Genomic DNA, 12,318 nt, shown 5'->3' with positions numbered 1-12,318 from the left:
GCAGTTTCTGTGATGTGATGAGAACCAAAACCTGACTGAAATTTATCAAATATTTTGTTGTGAATGTTAAGAATTGACTCAGTTAGTTGAAGACCACCTACTCAATGATCTTGGCCATGAATGGAAGGTTCTGATTGGTCTATAGTTAGCCAGTATAGAGGCATCCAGTGTTCTCTTTTTCATCTGTTCTTCTTCTCTTCCTACAGGAGAACTACATGGAACTGCTGATTGAGCATGCAGAAGCAGAGAACACCATCGACCAACTGTGTCTGACAGCCAAGGTAGTTAATTTGCTATGTTCATAGTTATTTTGTGTGATTTTGTAATAGTTGTGTATTTTGTTGAAGTTTTTCTATGGTTTGGATGAATGTAACAACATGTTTGTTCCTTAAAAAGTTGTGAGGTTTTCTTAGTTTAACTTCAGATCAAACTAGGCCGTACGTTGCTCCTGGACTGAAATTCAGTGTGTGTGTGTGTGTCCCCCCCAGGTGAAGCTGTGCTGGGACGATCTGATGGCTGCTCACTGCGTCCAATCAGCAGCCACTCAAAGCGCCTCCAGTCCCATCCAGCTGGATTTCCCTCAGGCTCAGGGAGCTCAGATGGATGCGTGTTTTCCTCCAGGTCATTCTCCTTTACTTTGTGTTGTTATTAGACGTGTTGATAGCGTTCTTTGAAACACATTCACGTGTTTCCTTCTGGTGTCCTGATCCTCAATTTCTCCCAACAGGAAGCCTTCCTACACGTCCAGAATCTGATAGTCCTGATCCACAGCTGGACCCACTGCTTGAACCACCGCTTGAACCAGAGCTAAGACCACAGCTGGAACAACAGCTTGAAACACAGCTGGGACCACAACTAGGACAACAGCTGGGTCCACAGCTGGAACAACAGCTGGGACCACAACGAGGACAACAGCTGGGACCACAACTAGGACAAGAGCTTGGACCACAGCTGGGCATCGTTCTCTCCCAACAGGCCAAGATGTTACTCCAGCAGGTAAGGCCTCCATCAGAACTCACTGAGATGAATGTCCTTTAGGACCCTGGAGAGGTGCTCAGACTTTTCTCTTTCAGATGCAGACCTTTGGCGATCTACTGAAGAGTAGAAAACTGAGTCTTGAAAAGCAAACAGAGGTAACACTTTAACTCTTATTTTGGTTCTTTACTCTATACATATTTTACCTACCTGAACAGTGAGAATTAAAGCTACAACGCTGGAATCTTTAAAAAAAAACTTCCACTAAAGTAAAACGAAGAGTTATGAATGTAACTATGGTTCTATGAATCTCGAATGACCGTCAGAGGCGGTGCTTTAAGCACTGAATATTCCCCTTTGTGCATGCACATTGTGAGTATGTATATCAACAATGTCATCTGTGACCCCTGGATGACCATGAAATCCTCGTTTCATTGAGTTACAACATGAAATTTTAAAAAGACAAGAACAAACACATTTCTTTATTAGTCATTATTGACAAGGTCTTAAGTGTTTGTGGGCATTCATTTAAAAATATTTACTGACAATTTAGCATCTTTTAGAACATATTTTCCAAAACAAGTCCAAAAAAATCTCATTAAAATTTTTTAAGTTTGATTTCTGACAGTCCTGCACAGTTACTTGAAACTCTGACATGACATAAATATTTAAATGAACACTTGATTTAGACTTATTTTTCTCATTACCGCAACACCTTCCACGCAACCTAAAAGTTTTGTTATTTCAATTAAACCTATAAATATTTTCAAAATGATTTGACAAACCCAAAAGGCATAAATGATATATTATACACACACATTTTAAAGCTCCTACTAGATTTATATTCATTAAATTGACATTAAATCATGATGATAAATAAATATATGGTACGATATATAGTAAATACTAAGACGATTAAACATATTTTATAGTTTTACAGATCGGATACAGGTATAATCAATTACATGACAAACATGGACAAAATACATTACACACAAAAATACAGCATTAGAACATCTGCTAAAAAATAAATGTTTTAAGTCAGTGACAGTGACTGTCCATTGTACCTAAAGATTCTCAACAACATATTACAAACTAAAAACTCATTTATTTACTTCCTGTTACATTCTATTTACAACTTCTAATTCAGCTGTTTTACATATTTTGTTGTGTACTTTGCCCAGATCTCAGGCAACACACAGAAGTGACGAGCTGGCAGTTTGTGGCTCTGGGACGATAGCTTTAATGTCATCAAAGTAATACCAGAAATTAATTAGCATTAATGTAGCATTAGCATTAACCTAGAAATAGCATTAACGTAGCAATAACCTAGCATTAGTCTAGTTAAGCTAGCATTAGCATTGGGCTAACATAAGCATTAGCCTAGCATCCCACTGTGGTCAGACTTTGCTTTCTTCCTGGAGAGGGCAGCTGCCGTAGCCTCTACCCGCCGCTTAGAGACGGGCTGGAGGTGGCTGGCCTGATGTGGGGAGGTCTTCTTCAGCTACTGGGCCTTCCACCCCTGTCAACCTGGCAACAATTACTGCCCGAGGCAAGTAGCTGCAGTTCATGCAGGGTTTGCCTGACAGCACCTCCCACAGGTGCTCAGGAATAAGGCATGTGGGGCATAGGTCTTGGACATCCTCTGGCTGTAAAGAAGCCCCACAAGATGTGCAGATATGAGAGCCATTCATTATAGTTGCACTGAGACAACACTCCTTATCACAGTTAGCACAGCTGATCTAGCTCATCAGAGGGAGGGGGTACGTACGCCACCTATCTGGTATCACCCAGCACTTCTCGGCTTAGCCTGAGCGTGGACGCTGTAGAATGGCCGAGTATAGAGACCGTATACTGGGGAAGGGAGCGCGCACGCTTCCTGCACAGTAGAGGCCCAAACATAATAAACAAAAAACAACCACCTTACTGTGGTCCTCATGTGATTTAGCATTATTATTGTTGTGTTTTTGCTGTATTAACTCCAGAAAACGATGACTATTTTCCACATTACACAAAATACATGGTGGGAGGGGGATTCTTTGGTGAAGCAATGAAACATTAAAATGTGGTTCAATGTGATTTCCTGGGACTTTTTTCCTCACGTGTCACTACATCTGCACCATTAACGTTGATAAAACAATAATTCATACAGTATATACAAGTTATAAACTTTAAACAACTCATTTTTTTCCAAAGGGAATCTGTTGTCATGTAATTATAATTGATTGTTTATTAGGAGTTAAAAGCCTCTAAAGTTATTAATGTTTGATGATTGTGACTTAACGTAGTTAGTGGCAGTTTGTTTACGATGGCCGTTTGTGATGATGTCATCAACAGGGTTTGTGTCACCTCAGTGAAACTTTGGACTCGTTGGTAAAAAGTTTCCTCCTGACGAATAAGGAGCTACGCCGCCTGAAGAAGCAGCACAGAGCAGACCTGGGTTGTCTTGACCCCACACGGTAAAAAGTGACCTTTAAAATATGAACGCTGTGCCGTCCTGGTGGTTTTAACCTGTTTCCTGTTTGTTTCCTGGTGGTTTTAACCTGTTTCCTGTTTGTTTCCTGGTGGTTTTAACCTGCTTCCTGTTTGTTTCCTGGTGGTTTTAACCTGTTTCCCGTTTGTTTCCTGGTGGTTTTAACCTGTTTCCTGTTTGTTTCCTGGTGGTTTTAACCTGTTTCCTGTTTGTTTCCTGGTGGTTTTAACCTGCCTCCTGTTTGTTTCCTGGTGGTTCTAACCTGCTTCCCATTTGTTTCCTGTTTTAACCTGCTTCTCGTTTGTTTCCTGGTGGTTCTCAGGACGTTGAAGGCACAGATCTACTACTCTGTGTATCTCATGAGGAAGCTGAAGAAGTATCAGGAGCAGCTCTATGAGACTCCGCCCCCCTCCTTCCCTGTTCAGCCCGTGTGCTCGTCCACTCCACGAACCCCCCCACAGGTACCATCCTCCCCAACATTTATCAATATATCACCAGATAAATTGGGGGGGGGGGTCACAGAATCAACATTCATGTCAGCATTTAGAATAATGAGCAATCAGAGCATTAACAGGAAACAACAAAGGGTTTCTGCGTTTTTGTTGTCGTTTTGTGTATTATTGTTGTGACTTTATGTGTTTTTGGAATAGTTTTATGTATTTTTTTGTTGTTTTGTTTGTCTTTCTTGTCATTTTGTGTTTTATTGTTCTAGTTTTATGTGTTTTTGGAGTCAATTTGTGTCTTTTTGTTGGTTCTTTAGAATCAAATTGTAAATTTCTGTTTTTATTTTGTGTGTTTTTGGAATATTTGTGTTTATATTTCTGTCATTTTGTCTATTTTTGTTGTTATTTTGTATGTTTATAATAATTTTTTGGGTTTTTTGAAAAATGTGTATTTTTCTGTCATTTTGTTTAATTTTGTTGTCTATTTTGTATGTTTATAGTAATTTTTTGTGTGTTTTTGAAATAATTGTGTGTATTTTCACATCATTTTGTCTATTTTTATTATTTTGTATATTTTATAGTAATTTCTTGTGTGTTTTTAGAATAGTTTTGTATATTTTTCTGTTGTTTTGTGTGTGAAAATAATTTGGCTTCTTTTTTTTTTAATTTTTTGTGTTTTCGTTTTAATTTTGTATGGTTATAGCCATTCTGCGTGTTTTTGGACTCATTTTGTGTATTTTTTGGGGGACCATATAAAATGATTCTGTGGCCATGAGTTGCCCACGTCTGACCAACAGTAAACTATTGTTTATGATGCGTTTGATTGTCCCATGATGACAGATTCTAACACACATATTTAATGAGCTGATTGTCTTCATTCCCACAGTTTCCAGCTGATCCTGGTGAGATGAAGGAACTGAGGTCAACCAGAGAAGGAAGTGACAACGACTACAAACACACACTCACCTCTCACTTCCTCCCACCTCTGAGCGATGCTCACACACACATGGATCAGTGAGTTGGAAATTAGTGCAACTTTGAGGAAAGTTACAGCTTAAATTTCAAAATAAACTCAATAATCAATTCTGTTAGCACGTTAGCAATGAGGCAAGCTGCAGCAAAGCTTTGGTTAGACTTTGATCCTGGAGGGCAGCAGTTCTGCACGTGTTAAATAATAACCCCCACCTGAGTGTAATGATCGGCTTCGGTGTGTTAGAGCAGGGATTCACAAAAGCAAGCAGGACTGCAACCCTCGAGGACCAGAGTCAAAGCAGGAAAGAAATCAAATGTTTTGATTCCAGTCAGTGATGTAACATCATGGTGATAGGACCTGGTGCAATTTTTTTTTTTTGTGCCCCCACCCTAAACACAAGTACATGCACACACACGCTTGGACACACATAGGCACAGCAAGTGAAAACTTCCTTCTATAAAATCTTAATGTGTCTGTACTGTTTTATTTATTATTTGCAACTTAACGCCACATTTTTCACAAATGTGTTTTTGTCAACTATCCAAAATCTATGAAAGAGAACAGGTGAACGACATAGTATGTAATAGATCAAATCAAATACAGAAAATGTAAATGTACGGTGTAAACGCAGCATTACGGTGCCTGGAACCTGGTGCACCATCAATAGTTACGCCTGTGATTCCAGTCTCACATGTTTGATATTTGTCTTTTAGAAGCAGTCAGTCCAGCTGCTTCCCTGGTCCTGTACCCAGCACCACCAGGACCAGAACCAGTAGCAGTAGCAGCAGCAGTGGCAGTACCAGCAGTAGCAGGAGGAGGAGGATCATACCTGGAGAGAGGAGGAGCTCCAAAGTTCAATCGCAAGTGAGTCAGCATTAAAAAATGTGTCTGAATGAGCGTGTTCTTCTCAGGTGTTTATCAGTCATGAACCCAACGTTAATGAAAAAGCAACATTTCTTATCCATTGGAAGTCTAAATGTGACTGTAACATGTGTTGGCTCCGCCCTCAGGACGGGATCATCTCTCCAGAACTGGACACTGGCTTCATTAGATCAGAGAGCAGCCCCCTCCCCCCTTCTCCTGTCCACCAGATGGCGACAGAGAGGTGAGACCAGCAACATACATGTATTTTATTATTATTACGTGATGAAAACATGGAGAGATATTCTCTTTTACTTTGAAAGGACTGCTTTCAATCTAAAGCTGACTACATCCTTTTGTCCACAATCCTTACATTGAAATAAATAAAACAAAAAAATACAAAATCAAAAGAAGAAATAAGTAAAGAAATTAGGGATTTGATATTATCACCATCCTTTGGTACCAATTCGATAAATATTTATTGTGATTCTACGGAAGCAGATTAGGGCCAAATTTGATAATGAAAATAATTTTGGGCAAATCAACATTAAAGTTGAAAAGACGAAAATAAAGTTGAAAAGATGAAATTCAACTTGAAATTTCAAAAACGAACTCAAAATACAACATGGTGATAAAAGTCAAAGGTTTGCTAATAAAGTTTAAATAATTATTCTCTTCATCAAAGTTGGCCTTAATCCACTTCTATACAGTTCAATAATAACGATTATTGAAACTCACTGAGACATTTTTTTTACAGACCACGGGAACATAAACGACACTGCGTGTAGGGTTAGAAAAAAATAAATAAATATATTGATATTTATTATCTTTACACAAAATAAAATTGTGATATATACATGAATCAATATTTTTCCCCCTCTCTTATTAAAAAACCTGTTTATTTTCTTATTAAAATCTATGGAGGAATTAGTCATAAATAAATAAGTCTCCTTCAAAATAAAAGCAGTGTTTTAATGTGGATATAGTGTTGTTTTGGACTTCCTGTGATTGCTGAGTCATGGTTTTGTCCTCCAGTGTCCGATTGTTCCGCTGTGATTCCATTGAGTCCATCTCTGCTGAGGAAAGCTCCAGGAATCCTCCGTCTGTTTTTCACCCGCCCACAAACGCCAGCACGGCTCAGCAGGAGAAAAGTGGGAGGAGCCGCAGCCTCTACTGCTCGTCACCGCAGCGTGTCACATGCAGCAGCATCAGCAGCAGTAAGAACAGTCATTTCCCCTTTAACGACCCTCATTTATCACCCGTTCCTACGCTACATCTGGGCCGTAGCACCACACTTTGGGCCCTGGGTACTGTTACGTCCCAAGTCTAGGGTAGGAACAAACACATTTAAAAGAAACACAGAGAGTTGAATAAGGCAAAGGTCATTTATTGCCCAACAATTAAACACAAAAACAGAAGCATAAACGTCAGGGTGAACCAAGGCCAAAATAATAAATAAACTCCTATATTAAGCCTATACAAAAAAACACTAGAAAACAGGAAATGAAATGGCAGCTCACCCCTACAGCTTCTTTACAAAATATAAACAATAATTCCAGGTACAGTTCAAACTAAAACGCTGGTTAAACCAGGAACACTGAATACAAGGAAATAACTCAAAACGCTGGGTAAACCAGGGACACTAAATACACACACACACTTCACACAGCCAGTTACACCCTTGGTGGACAGCAAGCAAGGGAGAGTCACACAGCCACCACTGCTCTCCACCAGCTTCTGGGGTAGACAGTCCTTATGTAGGGCCACACCCTGGGGAGAACCAATCAGCATCCTTGGTGATGGCCACTCCCTGCTGTCCTGCTCATTGGGATAGATATTAAATTGTGGAAGAGCTCTCACTCCTCCACCAACACAGTAAACACAATAAGGCACCAGCCGTAACAGGTACTAACCCTCTTCTTGGGCCCCTACTGTAGGTTATGTGCACTTGTGTCTGATTCCAGGGATGAGATCCAATGTTCAGCCTCCTGCTCTGATGTCCAGATCCACTCAGACCTCAGCAGCAGTGGAGAGGAGCAGCCGGACGCCACAGCACCGTGAGAACCTTCTTTATTCAACCAGTTCAGAGTTCTCAGTGAGAGAAACGTCTCTGATTTATATCAACTAAACAGCTTCCTCACATTCACATCAGGGAAAGGAAACCAGGAGAGACACTGGTTATGATGAACATGGCAAAAATCATCATGAAATCTGGTGAAAAGAGGTTAAAAGTGACAATAATGGGTCAACATATAAACATTAGGTGTAAAAGTGGTAGAAAGTGTTTATAAGTGCTGAACATGTCTGGAAAGTGGAACAAATGTGTAGAAAAGACATTAAAATGTGATGTAGAAGTGTCAGAAATGGGAGTAATGTAGCAAATATAAATTAAAAGGAGCAAAAATATGGAAAGAAAAAGTGATGAAAATAGGTTAAAATATGGTGAGTTTGGTGAAGTTACAGAAAAATGATAAAAATAAGCAAAAATGGGCTGAAATTGTTCAAAAGATATTCACACACACACACACACACTTTCTTCTGACTGAGCACTCACTGAATGGAACTCCTAACCTGCTTTATGATTGGCAGACTGTTGCAGAGACTCCGCCCCTCATCGGGTCAGACCAGTGAAGAGCCAACACAACCGTGCTCTTTTTCTACGCCAGTTTCTGCCAGGGTGTCCACCTCAAAAACTGTAAGTACACACACACAATATACAAAATAACTCCACAAACACACAAAACAACAAGACTCAAAATAATATGAAAAACACAGAAATGGATTAGAAAAATACACAAAGGAACAAAAAATGTAACAAAACCCCAACAAAACAACAAATAATTAATCCAGAAATACACAGAATGATGTTATGACTTCACAAACACAACAGACACACAAACTATTAAAAAAATGACTCCAAATATGCAAAAAAACAAAAACACACTATCTGATTGGTTGTTATTCTAATGACTGTAGATCATGTGACCCTCAGATCAGATACGATCAGTTTTGTGGATCGCTGCGTTTTGTTATTTTTGTAGTTGTTGAGTTTGTTTTTGGAACAATTTTGTAAATTGTTGTTGACCTTTTGTATATTTTCTATCTTTTTTGGAGTTCCTCTGTATTTATGTTTGTTTTTTTATTTGTAATGAGTCATTTTGTGTATTTATTTATTTATTTGTTTCATTTTAATTTTGTGTGTTTTTGGAGTATTTTGTTTACTGTTGCTGTAGAAAAAGGTTTGTTTACAAGTCCCTCCCTCACATTTAGATTAAAATAATAGTGGCCGATGATCTGGATGTTCCCCACCCTGCACACAATGAGACGCTCAGAAGATTAATAAATAAATAAATAAATAAATAGAGTGTGCAGTGACTTTCCCGTGATGTTTCTACTTTACTCTAAACGTCTCAGGCTGCATGTGATGCTCTGAATAAATGGCTGTGAAACACAAATCTATTTTCTAAAGCGGTGTTTCTCAAATCTTAAACAACTGTATTTCTATACTTTCACTTTGTGAAATATAAATCTAGTTCAACTAAAATATATATATATATATGAGCTTAAACATGATCAGAAACTTATTCCAGAAAAAAATGTCTTTGGGTTTGCCAGAAATTCTAAATATGAAAATGTGGTCATGATCCACTAAATACTGTTTATTTCACTTCTTTACAAAGTGAGATTGTTTAAAATGTGTGTTATCAATCATTATGATCTATAGATGTTTTTAAATAGTTTTCTAAGTTAAATGTTGAAGTGGGACAAAGGGTTTGAGAACCACTGATCTAAACCAATAACAGACTGTGTTGTGTTCCTCTCAGGTTCTACCCCTCCCCTCACAGCGGGTCACGGTTGGGGTTTTGAGGTCACACTGAGGCCACGCCCTCATTGGACAGAGCCATCAGAGCCGCTGAGAGCATGAAGAGATCGTCCAGTCGCATGGTTGACTCTCTGTCTGCAGGCCTGCACCTCCGGCAGCACCTCGCTACCCCGCTCTGGACTCAATCTTGATGATGTGATCATCCAACAGTTTAAGAGCTTTCTCAGTGTTGAGGATAGAGAGAAGCGTTTGATGTGTTCCTGCACTCAGCACTTCCTGTCCTATGGAAAAACACTCATTTAAATATGGCGTCTATAGTAGTGGGCGTGCACTGTAACGTTTCTCACTCAACGTTCTTGAAGCCAAAATACGACACTTAGGGGCGTTTCCATCTTGCAGACTACTAGTGGCACAGTGTTAGTGAATCTGGGTCATCAATGGTCCAACTTATCATCAAGTCCAACACCTGGTGCTGATGGTGTGAAGAAAAGCTGAAAGAGCTGATGGAGAATCACACGCTCTCAGGAACATGTCCTACCTTTGGATCACGTTGGAAGAAGTTCTGGATCTTGAATAACTGTTGTTACTTGTTGTGTCAATAAACCTGCCTTTAGTTTAATTTATTCTTTTGTTTTATTCCTTCTCACTGACTTCATTCCTGTTAAATTACAAACTACGACTGTTAAAGATGGTGACGAGGTCTTTGTTTTTTAAAGATTGTGTGTGTGTGTGTGTGGAGCAAATATCTCCCCGACGCAGTGCCAGTTCGACCTGAAACTCGGTCGACGGGTTCCAAATACCCCAAGTGTGTGTATCTGTTATTTTGGAGTCATTTCAAAATGTTTATTTTAATTTTATTTCACTTCTGGACGGCCCCGAAATGAAACCTATTCAGCTTTTGACCTCAGGGTGTGAGGGGGCGCTAGCGCACCATCTATATCTATTTCACTGCACAGCTCACTTCCGGTGCGTGCATGAGCCTCCGTGGACTTCTCTTTTCTCTTTTGAGGAAAAATACTTCAAAACGTTTATTTTCACGTTAGTTTGATTGTTCGCTATTTAGACCGGACAGAACTCACCCGGAAGTTATTGACGGCAATGGCTGCTGTGTTGAAAGCTGCACATTTTTTCGTGGCGCGTGTGTGTGAGAATCAACGGAGGAGTTTACAGTCTCAGGTAGAGTCTCACACACACACACACACATTGATCAGGTGGGCTTCACTATCGATCACCGTCTACGTGACATGCGTGCAGGTATGTGAGTGTTGAGTTGAATAACGGACCACCATTTAGTCCGGTTACAGTCTGTGTCACGACACCCGTCCATAGGGTGATAGTGAGTGTAGTGTTATGCTCTGAGTCAGATCTAAGTGTTTACATGTCGCTACATAGTGAAGGTCACCTGATTACTGCAGCTTCTCTCACGACACACCTGCCACTACATCTAACTACTGACAATAGAGAAGTTTAGTGAAAGTTAGGCAGGTACACGTGGATGGACTGGTGCGTATGAATTTAGAATGGATTCCCCCCCCAACACACACCAAACAACAAAAATATGAAAATGACTCAAAATACACTAAACTAAATATTTAAACAAAAAATACACAAAAGACAACAGAAATGCAAAAAACTACACTAAAAAAAAATACAAAATGACTCCAGAATCACACTACAAATGCAACAAAAAACAATAATTATACAAAAAATACATAAATGACGTAAAACAAAAAAACTAAACAATATTTATACAGGAAGTACACAAAACAACAACAGAAATGCACAAAAAATATTCAAAAGGCACCAAAACACATGAAATGACTCCAAAAAACTTGTACTACAGAAAAATACACCAAACACCCACAAAAATATGAAAATGACTCAATATACACAAAACTAAATATTTATACAAAAAATACACTAAAATGACAACAGAAATGCACAAAACTACATCAAAAAAAAAAAAAAAAAATGCACAAAATGACTCCAGAATAACACTACAACGGCAACAACAAACAATAATTAAAACAGAAAATATAAAAATGAGTTAAAAAAAAAAAAAAAAACAACACATTCATCATCCGAATGTCTCATAGAATTAAACCAGGGAAATTGCACACGTTATTTTACTTTGCACCTGCAAATATACCCCTTAATAATACTACAGAGTATGTTATTATTATGCCCGTAACTGACAACTCTCCTTAAGCGCCCACTATATGAATGCATACTTCTGACGGGGACTGTACTAGTCTATACTATAATTCAAGGGAGGTAGGTGTGTGTGCGTGCGTGCGTGCAGAGCAAATATCTCCCCGACGCGATGCCAGTTCAACCTGAAACTCGGTCGACGGGTTCCAAATACCCCAAGTGTGTGTATCTGTTATTTTGGAGTCATTTGGTCATTTCAAAATGTTTATTTTAATTTTATTTCACTTCTGGACGGCCCCGAAATGAAACCTATTCAACTTTTGACCTCAGGGTGTGAGGGTGTGCTGAAACCATCAGCCACTGGTGAGTCTTTTACAGACAACTTTCCCAACCCGTTCAATTCTCCATCTGGTAAACTGCAGATTGTCTGTGGTGCCGTGCATGGAAGCTAAGCTCTGACCACTCGGTTCAAAGGTAAACAATGATTTTTTTTTTTTTTTTTAAAAGACAGCCGAATAGTAGATAATAATTTAATTTACTTACTCACTCATGTAGTTTGGAGCTTTACGTTTTGTTTTGCGCAGTTTTGTTGTATTTCTGATTGGCACTACAATGTCTA

The 12,318-nt window shown here is 39.1% G+C and overlaps 1 protein-coding gene across 3 annotated transcripts; it reads left to right on the top strand.

The window, feature by feature from the left end:
* The first annotated feature begins 206 nt into the window (after window positions 1–206).
* On the top strand, window positions 207–10,106 carry LOC114459787 (uncharacterized). Of its 3 annotated transcripts, none has more exons than XM_028441934.1 (13): window positions 207–281; window positions 489–621; window positions 728–996; window positions 1,074–1,133; window positions 3,313–3,434; window positions 3,771–3,909; window positions 4,778–4,905; window positions 5,578–5,728; window positions 5,875–5,969; window positions 6,761–6,930; window positions 7,690–7,782; window positions 8,315–8,420; window positions 9,550–10,106. In XM_028441934.1, the coding sequence occupies exons 1-13, from the start codon at window positions 216–218 to the stop codon at window positions 9,590–9,592; spliced, it is 1,575 nt and encodes a 524-aa protein (XP_028297735.1). In that variant the 5' UTR covers window positions 207–215; the 3' UTR covers window positions 9,593–10,106. The 3 variants fall into 3 exon arrangements, with proteins under 3 accessions (XP_028297735.1, XP_028297734.1, XP_028297736.1); XM_028441933.1 differs by having other exon boundaries at window positions 6,761–6,942; XM_028441935.1 differs by lacking the exons at window positions 5,578–5,728; window positions 5,875–5,969 and having other exon boundaries at window positions 6,761–6,942.
* The last annotated feature ends 2,212 nt before the right edge of the window (window positions 10,107–12,318 follow it).

Source organism: Gouania willdenowi, unplaced genomic scaffold (genome assembly GCF_900634775.1).
Source record: "Gouania willdenowi unplaced genomic scaffold, fGouWil2.1 scaffold_345_arrow_ctg1, whole genome shotgun sequence".
NCBI classification, from domain to species: domain Eukaryota; kingdom Metazoa; phylum Chordata; class Actinopteri; order Blenniiformes; family Gobiesocidae; genus Gouania; species Gouania willdenowi.
The sequence above is the reverse complement of the archived record's forward strand: the minus strand, read 5'-3'. Positions and strand labels throughout refer to the sequence as shown.

Coding starts and splice junctions, on each gene's coding strand:
- LOC114459787 (XM_028441933.1), top strand. CDS start 216: ATGGAACTGCTGATTGAGCATGCAGAAGCAGAGAACACCATCGACCAA. Junction 5,729..5,874: donor GCTCCAAAGTTCAATCGCAA/GTGAGTCAGCAT, acceptor CTCCGCCCTCAG/GACGGGATCATCTCTCCAGA. Junction 8,421..9,549: donor GGGTGTCCACCTCAAAAACT/GTAAGTACACAC, acceptor TGTTCCTCTCAG/GTTCTACCCCTCCCCTCACA.